Source organism: Colias croceus, chromosome 1 (genome assembly GCF_905220415.1).
Source record: "Colias croceus chromosome 1, ilColCroc2.1".
Lineage (NCBI taxonomy): Eukaryota > Metazoa > Arthropoda > Insecta > Lepidoptera > Pieridae > Colias > Colias croceus.
In genome coordinates this window covers 12,526,154-12,537,333 of record NC_059537.1, presented here as the reverse complement: position 1 = coordinate 12,537,333, position 11,180 = coordinate 12,526,154, and the positions used below count along the sequence as shown (strand labels likewise).

Genomic DNA, 11,180 nt, shown 5'->3' with positions numbered 1-11,180 from the left:
TTTGAACGCACTTTCATTTGTAACGTGTTTCATAAATTCCAAATACCTACATATTTCAATTTTGTTCACGGAACTATAGACATCACAGAGTACATTATAAAGCCCGGCATTCACTACACGCACCGCGAGCCGAGCCCCGAGCCGTACCAATCCGTGGACAAATCCGTCATCGCCCACACACTACACGAGCGCCGAGTTGCAGTCCAGTCGCCTGTGAAGTGTGAACTTTGGTGAGCCTTGCACGTATCTATCCTACCACGAAAAAAAGCTCTCCGACTCTAGTAGTCGGTGCAATACTTTTAACGCAGAAAAAAAAGCGCGTGTGGCAAAGGAATAGCTGAAACAACGAAGAAAAAAAGAACGAACGAACTAGAACTGCACATTTGATTAACTTTTTTCAATTAAAATAATATACATATTTATAATAATAATGACCGATACGAGTAATTTTTATATTTTATTTTACTAATAAACCATTCTTAACATAATAAACATTTTCTGATTTACAGAACTGAACCTTTTTTCTTTTTAAATACTTACTAGAGACGTTACTCTAAAAATCGAAATCTGTTATCTAGAATCCACCATAAATAAATAAATGCGTTGTGATTTATGAATTCTTTTAATCCATACTAATGTTATAAATGCGAAAGTAACCTTGTCTGTATGTCTGTTACTCAATCGCGCCTTAACTACTGAAGCAATTTGCATGAAATTTGGTAAAGAGATATTTTGATACCCGAGAAAGGACATAGGCTACTTTTTATCCCGGGAAATAGGATAGGTTTTATCCCGGCAATCCCACGGGAACGGGAACTATGCGGGTTTTTCTTTGACTGCGCGGGCGAAGCTGCGGGTGGAAAGCTAGTTATTTATAAAATTAATTATGTATATATGACGAATGACTGACAAGTTCACCGACAAATCCGCGCGCGCACACACACGTACGGATTTGTCCGGCGCGGCTCGGGTGCGGCGCGGCGCTCGCGTATCCAGACGGCGAGCCCGCGCTGAGCCGCGAGCCGCGCACAACTACACATACACACGCAGATTGGTCCGCGGACTTGTAGCCAGCTACAAATACAGCGGATGGGTGCGCCTGTGAATGGTACCCATAACTGATAGACATTTTGTTACCTACTCAGAGCAATTATTGCTCTGAGGTTACCTACATTCCGACGAGTGACATATGACTTTGAAGTTTGAGCCTTTTTTTGTAAAAAAGTCATCTTGACAGTTCGGGAAAATACGTAAACGAAAGCAAACAACAAGAATAACACAAACAATTGAAATAAATTCTATTTAAATATTTTTCCAATATAATTATGTATAAACTTTGAAACTCTATTTTACATACATTAACAAAATGGCTCATCTCTTGGATTTTAAGAAAATTTGCCGAGCTTGTTTAACAGATTCAGGACCTTTAAAAGAATTATTTTCAGTGTGTACAGCAGGGATATTTAAGTACTGTACATCTGTTGAGGTAAGAATAGTCCTCGTTCAAGCAGAATTACCTTCATTTACCCACTTGACACCTTTCTAAAATTTTTCCTTGTAAAAATGTGAATATTTAGTTGAATCCTTTATCCATACACTTTTTCAGATAAAAGTTTACAAGATTTGTTTTTTATCAGATTTCAGATGGTGATTCATTGCCGAAACTAATTTGTCAAACATGCTTGGAACTGTTAAATAAGTTATATTATTTTAAACAAGTAGTTGTAAGGTCAAATGTGATATTGAAACAACAATGCAAATTGCAGGTAATACAATTGTTATACAGATATAGTCTATAATATAAAAATGAATCCCAAAATGTGTTGGTAAGTTAATTCTTTTTTTATTATATTCCTTGAAGTACGAGGATGGTTCTTATGTAGAGAAAACGTAAATATGTACCACAGGCGAAGCCGGGGCGGACTGCTAGTTATTATATATTTTTATTGATATTTTTTTTATACAAACACAAATACTTGAAATAAATACTCTTTTTTGCACTCTCCTAAACGTTTTGAAAAATCTAATGGACAATCTTCCCTTCATGGATTTAGATTTTTGTACACAGTGGCTTGATGTTTTTTTATGCTTACAGTAACTTACTGTTTGAAAGTAAATTTAAATACCTAGGTACTATGAAATATCAAACACCTAATATTTTAGGTAAAAGCAGAATCTCATCAGACAGAAGGCAACGATTTGGTGGAAGTAAACATAACAGAAATGGGTGAAGAGATGAAGATACAGGAAAATGCATGTATGAATGATACTTCATTGAGTGCAGACACTATGCCGTCAGATACTGCTAGTCTTATAAGGTATGATTAATGACTATTATTGAATACCTACTCATTCAATAGTGATATTTCTAGAAAAAGGGATAATTATTATAGTAGCATGTCATACTTCTACTTACATTATAAACATGAAGATACTTGCTACTCCTTACTCATATACCACACGAAAGACGCTACTCATTCAGTATGCGCTGTGCATTTACTATCACACTATTCCATAGCCTCACCTTTTAAGGTTGACACTAGCTGCATAGCTACTCTATGCTCACCTGTCAGAGTTGACACAATCTGTTTAGCTACTCTGTGGTCACTGTATAGTCCGCCCGCAGCCAGATCCTCGCGCGTCGCCGTCGGCGCGGGCCCGGCCGCCCGCCGAAGGACCCGGCGGGGGCGCAGCGCCGCCGCGAGCGCATGAAGTGCGTTAAATGTGCGAAGAGCTTCCACAAGTATGAGAACTTTGAGGCGCATATGCGTGGCCATTTTGGGAAACAGGTTTGTGTTGTTATTTTTAGTGATTATTTAAATTTTAATATATCGGCAGATATTTCAATTTTGATCTATTATTTGCATAAGGATATTTTGTACAGATTTACATTACGTTGTAAAATTAACAAGACTATCAATACTTGATAGTATGCAGTCAAATATCAAATATGCAAAAAATTTGGCTTTAAAAGAATAAGATAAATTACTTACCCGTTACCCATCACAAAACAATTTCAGCCGGACATAAAGTGCAAACACTGCGAGAAAACGTTCCTATCCCTGCGTAGTTTAAGCAGTCACATACGAATCCACAACGCGGACCGCAAGTACCAATGCCGTGTGTGCGGCAAAAGCTTTGCCTACCTCAACGTACTGAAGAACCACGAAATGATACACGAGGGTATCAAGAAACATGAGTGTCACATGTGTGACGCGAAGTTCGTGCAGGCGTATAATCTTAAGGTGAGTTCGCTTATGACGTCATAAAACTGATAAATAAAAAAAGTTCGTGAAATGAGGGTATTCGTAAAAACAAACGAAAATTCAACTTTTATTGTCTTCACATTTGTTTTTAATGAAGGTATTTGTAGAAAGTATGATACACATCTGTCAAATTTTAGTGCATTTTGTATTTTAGTACATTTTTCGAGTGAGGGTGTTATTGCCGTTGCTCGATTCTATTTGGTGATTCTCTACATTCTATACCGCAGATTTGTGAAAGATGTTCCGTTTTTTCATTTATTTATTCTTTCTTTATTTCTTACTTTCTTTACACAGATGCACCTAGAAACGCACAACAACGAGAAGAACTACAGCTGTTCGCAGTGCGGCAAGAAGTTCGCGCAGCCCGGCAACCTCAAAATACATCTCATACGGCACACCGGTATTAAGAACTATGCGTGCTCTCTGTGCGATATGAGGTTTTATATTAAGGTATGTTTAAATAAATAAATTCTTGTGCAAATTGATATTAGTGCCGTCTAGTGGCAGATTACTTAATTTATCTGGATAAGTAATAACTGCTACACAAGGGATGAACTTTGTCTCCTGGTAATACATAAGAAAATAATTATTGAAAATCGTTATAAATAATCCCAAACCATATATTTTATAAATATATTTTCTACTAGCGGTCCGCCCTGGCTTCGCCCGTGGTACGTATTTCGCAATAAAAGGTAGCCTATGTTCTTTCTCAGGGTCTTAAAGATTGTCTGTGCCAAATTTCATCAAAATCGGTCCATTAGTGTAGATAAAAAAATAAATTTTGTCAAAAAATATTTTTTCTAAAAACCCTATTTCTATGTATTACCTGCTTTTTTTATATCAGTTACTTTTAAAAGATTTATATTTTGACAAAGTATAAATTTCAGGCAGATTTAGTGAAACACATGCGATCTCACTCAGCGGAGAAGCCATTTTCTTGTCAACTGTGCGACAAAACGTTCAAGAGTCGGAGTTTTCAAGCCATCCACATGCGAACACATACAGGTAATATTAACTGAATTTATTTCACGAAGTTAATATATCACCTGAAGCGACTTGAAAAAAAATAGGTACAGAAAATGTCACTCTATCTAATAAGCTATAAAGTTCATTTCACTTTGCATAAGTGCTCATTATACATATTTTTTCACTATTAAAAACTATTATTATACAATTTAATTCGAAATATACTATTGTGTTATACGTGAGCGTTGACAATCGGCAGTGGTAACTGTGACAACACCTCGTAAATATGTAGGCATTTTTCGCTATAGTTATTGTCGAATGACCCGCCACGCTTGGTTTTGGCCGAAGTATGAATAGGCCATGGCGTATGAACACCGCGGCCGCCGTGACGTGTCACATGTGTCCCGAACCAATCCAGTTGCGTTAGTAAAACAAACTGCTGTCGATTCGTTTTGAAGGAAGATGTTTGTTGTCCTTCCCCATTAACCCATTGAGCCCCCAGCGGCCCGATCGGACCAGGACACAATAGATTTTCTATTGTGTCTGTGATTCCGGGGGCTGAGTTAGTAATACTGTCGAGGTTGGTATATCGCGAAATAGACACGTCATAAATACTCTGCAATAAATTGCAGGCGAGCGTCCGTACGCGTGCGACCTGTGCCCTAAAAAGTTCATGGCTCGCAAGGACCTGCGCAACCACCGCATGATACACACGGGCGAGAAGCCGCACAAGTGCCAGCTGTGCAGCCAGGCCTTCATACAGAAGTGCGCGCTGAACCGGCACATGAAGGTATACATGATTGCTGCTTAGCAATAAGGCCGCCTCTTGTACAAACTATGCCTTTCATATGTATTAATGTTATTTTTGTCATATTTTAGTTTGTGCAATAAAGAGTTATAAATAAATAAATAAATGTCGTGGCCATATCGTAGATTTGATCATTTCATGAAATGATCGATCATTTCATGAAATGATCATTTCATGATGTGGCCAACTTAGTTTGACCAGATCGTTAAAACGTCAAAGTTTCACGATTTTGTAAATAAAATATTTTAACATTTCAGAATATTTATGAACTTGATTTTTGTCATTTCAGTCTTTTCATGAAATAATCAATCATTTCATGAAGTGAGAAAATCTACGATATGGCATCGTCATACACACTACACGTAGACACTGATGTGTAATTCTTTTTTTAGGGTTTTTTTTTGGTGATTACTTTTACAGCCGCGCTACAGGACTTTTGACAGCGCAAAATTTTACGAATTCGCGTCAGGAACATGTATGTTCCCACGCTCGTCGCACGTTCTTATAAATTAGTTTGAAATATCAAAATACCGCTCAAGTTTTCACTTTTTTTTTGTATAATAATTTAATTGTGTGCTATATTTGATTAAAATCGATGTTTGTATTAAAAAAGGGTCACGGGAGGGACGAGACACACGGGCTGATGGTGCGGGGCCCCATGAGAGATGAAACACACGGGTTGCTTGTTAGGGGCCCCGGGCCCCAAATGGAAACGCCGCCATTAGCGTATGCGCACCACCAGTGGCATCCGGATGTGTGATAGTGGGAATGGGTAGGGCCCTAATAGTGATACACATGTACTGTTGATAAGGGGCCCCGGGCCCCAAATGGAGTACATATACAGTGTATTAGTGGCATCGGATGTGTGACAGTGCCTAAAGGCACTTTAAATAATACACAAAAAAATAATAATGACACATTGGTGATAGTGAGTTACAGTGCCTACTTTCTTTAAAAAAACACACTTTCGACATTCTTAAAAAAAAACTGCCAAATAACTTGCTTCCCACAAAATTATGACATTCAATCATATAGATATGAAATTTGTACAAAATATTAAAAGTAATTTCACACAGTAACATAGGTTAAGATTTGTGAAGTTTTAATTGTAATCTGACCAATTGTATTATCCATTAACATATTATGTACCTTCACACTATATTATTAAAACAATTGGTGCTGTATGCTAAAATTAAAACAGTTTAATTTTTTGAGAAATAAAACCAGTTTACTTGATTTTCACAAATTTTATTTCATAAATAAGATCTTGTTCAGTTCAGTATTTGTGATGTTTCATCTTATGTTTATTTTATAAAATACTAATAATGTGATATAATTGTGTAAGTATTATTCCATTAAATAATAATGTAAATATTGTAAATATGAATATATTATAGGACACTGCTTGGAAGTACATGAAAATGTGGATTTGTAAATAATTATAAATATAGATTTTATTTAGATTTAAAATTGTTAATTATATTTTCCTGTAAATAAAAACAATATCTATTTTCGATGTTTAACAGCAGATAAGTAGAGAAAGCAAATATTTTCGGAAACACTAAATAAATTTGATGTGTTAAGTAATAAATGTCCATTATTAATAAATTAATATTATATCCAGCTTTGTTTTATTTCTACAACTCCATATATATATTTTTTTTGTGTATAAATATCTAATATTTTCCGCCATATCTGCGCCGGTTAGGCTGGTTGCAGAGCTTGACCGACCATCAGTGCGTACCGTCGGTCCTGACGATACGCATCAACAATATGTATGACTCTAAGGGTCAACTCACACCAAAAGAGCGGCGAAGCGCAGCGGAGCCAATACGACACTAACATGACAATACGCGTGCGTATGGTCGGTCTAGCTATGAACGGTTTTATTAATTTCCATACATATGACAAGCGCGAGTGACGTACGCACTGATGGTCGGTCAAGCTCTGCAACCAGCCTTAGGGCCGGCGACATGTATTATCGACATTGTCCTCTTGTAGTCTTATAGTTAGCACAGTTGACAGATATATACTAGGTACATAGTTAGTTTAATAGTTTGACAATAAAAATTGCGCTGCACTGCGCTTCACCATATCTGTCCCGGCCTTTATAGTATCCATAGCATAACCTATATGTTGTATCTCTATAATAATACAATCAACACACCAAAGAAGGTTTATTATGTATTTTCATATGTCGTATCATAGTGCCTCTCTGCGTAAAGCTCTGTTCACATACACCACATTTATGTTTCTTCTCCCCAGTATGTATCTTATGGTGATCACTCAAATGCCTCTTAGTCATGAAATTCTTCGGACAATACATGCAACTAAACGGCCGTTCACCAGAATGTACTCGCTGATGTTCAACACAGTATGTACGAGTCGAAAACGACTTGTTACAATAATCACACTTGTATAGCTTTTTCCCTTCGTGTGTGAGAAGATGTTTTACTAAATTATCTTTGTATTTGTATGTGATATTGCATAATTGGCATGTGTATTGTCGTCCCGTATGAGCTCGAAAGATATGGTTCTGTAAGTTTATCTTTGAAAAGAACTTTTTATCGCAAATGTCACAGCCATAGTTACGTTCCTTGTTTTCGTTGTGCGTCTCGAGGTGGATCTGCAAAAGTACAAGTAATTTCTATCAATATTTTAGTTTCTGATAAACAATAAATGAATTGAATAAATATGTTTCAACAAAAGCTAACTTTATTTTACAAGAGATATTTTTTCACCAATAATGAAGGAAGTAATGAAGTAAGTTATGCATGCAAATAAACTTGGTACTCCCATATAAAAGGTGTTAGGTAACAAATCCATACTAAAATTATAAATGCGAAAGTAACTCTGTCTGTCTGTCTGTTAATGCTGTTACTCAATCACGCCTAAGCTACTGAACCAATTTACATGAAATTTGGTATGGAGATATTTTGATACCCGAGAAAGGACATAGGCTACTTTTTACCCCGGGACATAGAATAGCTTTTATCCCGGAAATGCCACGGGAACGGGAACTATGCGGGTCTTCCTTTGACTGCGCAGGCGAAGCCGCGGGTGGAAAGTTAGTAATCTATATTTCTATTTAAACCAACAGGCATACCTTTAAATATGATTTCGACAAACTCATTTTCCCGCATACATCACAGATATACATCTTCCTCTCACCATGCTTCACTTCATGTTGTTTCAATGAGTTCTTACTCTTGAACACTTTGCCGCAAAACTTGCATTTTGTTTCATTGAAACTCCATTGGGAATGGGCATTTTTCTGATGCCTTTTTAATCCTTTTTTTGTTTGAAATGTCTTGTTACAAAATACGCAAGATACACTTGTATCCTGAAATAATGAAATGTCATTAAGTGTGAATTAGTGGAACCACCACATAGTGATTTATATTGATAGTAATAGCATAGTACATTCAAATTTATTTATTTGAACTCAACTTGTTACAAGCTGTGTCTTCTCTTAATTATTTTATGTTGTCTTTGAGCATAGCAAACAGCATTTTTGTATTTGAAATATAGACCATTATTTTAAAAATATTAATTATAGTGATGCAACGAATACTACTTTTACGAATACGAATACGAATACGAATATCAAACCTACTGTTCGGCGAATACGAATACGAATACGAATATCTCGCCTTGGTAATAAAAGACTTATTTATTTAATGAATGTTTACTCTTCTAATAATTAAAACTTACAATAGGCAAATTTTTATTTAAAAAACATAAAATTCGTATGTTTCCAGCCGTTAAAAAGTCTTTCCGAAGCGACTGTACATGGCTTCATTGAAAAATATTTTTGGGCGAGTTTTTTCTGACTTGGAAAATGGACATCTTCTCGCCAAAAGGCCAGTGGATCAGCAATCTCTGCACACGTCATATTTTTTAGCGCGATTTTTAAATTTGTAGTAAATAGAGTTGCGTACAAAAATATATAGAGCAGTGGTGGCTCAGTGGTGAGACCTCGGACTTCGAATCGATAAGTCCGTGGTTCGAGACCAGGCGAGCGCGCAGGAAATAAATTGATTTTTCAATTTATCTGCGCATGTTGTAACATCACCACTGCTCGAACGGTGAAGGAAAACATCGTGAGGAAACCGACATGTCGAAGAATTAAAAAAGTTCGACGACATGTGTCATCCGCCAACCCGCACTTGGCCAGCGTGGTGAATTATGGCCTGTACCCTCATAGGAGGCCCGTGTCCCAGCAGTGGGAACGTATATGGGCTGATGATGATGATGACAAAAATATTAGTTTTTAAAAATTCGTATATTCGCCGAATACGAATATTCGGTAAATGTCTACTATTCGGCGAATACGAATATTCGTATTCGTTGCATCACTAATTAATTAGTTAGAAAATGAACTCACACTTTCATGTGTCCGTTTATGATTTTCATATCTCTTGTGTCTAGTAAATCTTTTATCACATAATTCACAATGAAATGTAAAGTTTTTCTCAGGAATCTGTAAACTGTAATATAAGAATACAATATACCATTATTGGCTATTGCACATATTATTATAGTTAATATAAAAAAAAAGTTATTTTACCGATCATTATTTTGCTGTTCGCAGATATTTTCATTTAATTCTTCATCATTGTCACTTACAAAATTATGATCTGAAAATAGAATTTTTATGATAAAGCCAAGTTAATTCCTTTTAAGTTTTCACTTTTTAATATGATTATGAAATATCTTACCCTGATTATGCATATAAGATTCATATTTGACTGTATCATTGTTGAGATTCTCATCAAAATGATTTTCTTTCTTAAAAATTAATTGCTCTTCAAGGTTTGCCTGCTTTTTTATAATCTCATTTTTCGGTATTTCAGTATAATCAGCTTCTGCCTTAACATTTTTCAAACTGAGCAAAGAGTTTTGAGAATCAATGCACTTTTGTTTAAATTCCGCAAATTTAGATAATAATTCATAACAATTTGTACACAGGGCTTTTGTAATTGATTCATTTTCGGCAATCTAAAAAAGAATATTGCAGTCATCAAACATTTATTTAAGACCTGTATAAACAACAGAATTTTGTATAATAATCAATTGTAGTGATTTGAATAATTGAAATAAACCAATGAAATACCTGTATTGATGTACAAAACCAAAACATATACGCTGATACATTCTCGAAAAGGACATAATAATACGGTCCAACAGATTCTAGACATGCTCGACAAACTTTATCACTTTCAGACATTGTAGACTTCACTGTGATAACGGGTACAATACGTACAATATAATATGTTATTTCTATATCTTACATTCAAATAGGTAGTCATATTATAAACTTAATTTTATTGACTTTCCCTCGGAACTCGGAAGTCGGAGGACTTTCCAGTCCATTGTCCATTTCCAGTCGAAGCGAAGGAACCACAGAGCAAGAAGGAACCACAGAGCAAGTAATATAGGGAAGGAAGTAGGAACGAAAATGTTAATAAATATTTACACCTCAAAATACACTGACCTCTATAACTATTAGAGGTCAGTGTCAAAATAATATGACGTTTGACTTTGACATTGTACCTAACGTAACGTTTGGTACCTCAGAGCAATAAATATTATTGCTCTTATTTTGGTACCTACAGAATTTAAATTTAGCAAGGTGTAATTTGTAAAGTTTATAAAATCTACTAGGTTTCTTTTTTATCCGCGAAGAAAAGGTTACGCGATTGGTTGTGTTGTACATTACCATTGAGATAAATAATATTAATATGGAGGAGACACCACGAACAAAATCTGTGCGCCATTTTTTTGCTTTAAGTTTTAAAAATTATTATCTAGTTATGTAGGTACTTACCGATGAAAGTTATTCCTTCTCACTTTTCCGTATTATTTGTATTATTTGTGCAATATCGTAACACACATGAAGGCATATCTGATGCGTTTCACTTTAAAACAAATAAAAAATGAGCGTGCAGTTACGCCATATGGCGTATGTTGAGCGGAACCTGTGAGCGGAACATAAGTGATGTAGGCAGTGTCGTCTCCATATGTTTAGGTCAATGTACATTACCTATTTTATTTGTACAAACCACAGAACAATGAAACTAATAGAAGTGCTATGTGGTACAAACCAATGTCCTAACAATTTTTTCTAGAACTATACT

At 35.7% G+C, this 11,180-nt stretch overlaps 2 protein-coding genes across 2 annotated transcripts; one reads left to right on the top strand and one right to left on the bottom strand.

The window, feature by feature from the left end:
• The first annotated feature begins 1,246 nt into the window (after positions 1 to 1,246).
• Positions 1,247 to 6,661, top strand: LOC123693627 (zinc finger protein 121-like). Its single transcript, XM_045638814.1, has 9 exons — positions 1,247 to 1,486; positions 1,638 to 1,766; positions 2,164 to 2,318; positions 2,627 to 2,789; positions 3,021 to 3,245; positions 3,561 to 3,716; positions 4,154 to 4,271; positions 4,865 to 5,022; positions 5,654 to 6,661. The coding sequence occupies exons 1-9, from the start codon at positions 1,367 to 1,369 to the stop codon at positions 5,798 to 5,800; spliced, it is 1,371 nt and encodes a 456-aa protein (XP_045494770.1). The 5' UTR covers positions 1,247 to 1,366; the 3' UTR covers positions 5,801 to 6,661.
• On the bottom strand, positions 6,273 to 10,505 carry LOC123693636 (zinc finger protein OZF-like). The gene is made up of 6 exons (XM_045638823.1): positions 10,157 to 10,505; positions 9,762 to 10,041; positions 9,611 to 9,680; positions 9,428 to 9,530; positions 8,147 to 8,383; positions 6,273 to 7,666 (listed from the first exon to the last, which is right to left on the bottom strand). The coding sequence occupies exons 1-6, from the start codon at positions 10,268 to 10,270 to the stop codon at positions 7,199 to 7,201; spliced, it is 1,272 nt and encodes a 423-aa protein (XP_045494779.1). The 5' UTR covers positions 10,271 to 10,505; the 3' UTR covers positions 6,273 to 7,198.
• Between the last annotated feature and the right edge of the window lie 675 nt (positions 10,506 to 11,180).

What these genes read in the sequence shown, in the direction of transcription:
- LOC123693627 (XM_045638814.1), top strand. Translation starts at nt 1,367, where the DNA reads ATGGCTCATCTCTTGGATTTTAAGAAAATTTGCCGAGCTTGTTTAACA. An exon ending in ATATGAGGTTTTATATTAAG is followed by an intron (nt 3,717 to 4,153) that starts GTATGTTTAAAT and finishes TATAAATTTCAG; the next exon opens with GCAGATTTAGTGAAACACAT. An exon ending in CCACATGCGAACACATACAG is followed by an intron (nt 4,272 to 4,864) that starts GTAATATTAACT and finishes AATAAATTGCAG; the next exon opens with GCGAGCGTCCGTACGCGTGC.
- LOC123693636 (XM_045638823.1), bottom strand. Translation starts at nt 10,270, where the DNA reads ATGTCTGAAAGTGATAAAGTTTGTCGAGCATGTCTAGAATCTGTTGGA. An exon ending in GGTTTTGTACATCAATACAG is followed by an intron (nt 10,042 to 10,156) that starts GTATTTCATTGG and finishes ATTCTTTTTTAG; the next exon opens with ATTGCCGAAAATGAATCAAT. An exon ending in GAACAGCAAAATAATGATCG is followed by an intron (nt 9,531 to 9,610) that starts GTAAAATAACTT and finishes CTTATATTACAG; the next exon opens with TTTACAGATTCCTGAGAAAA.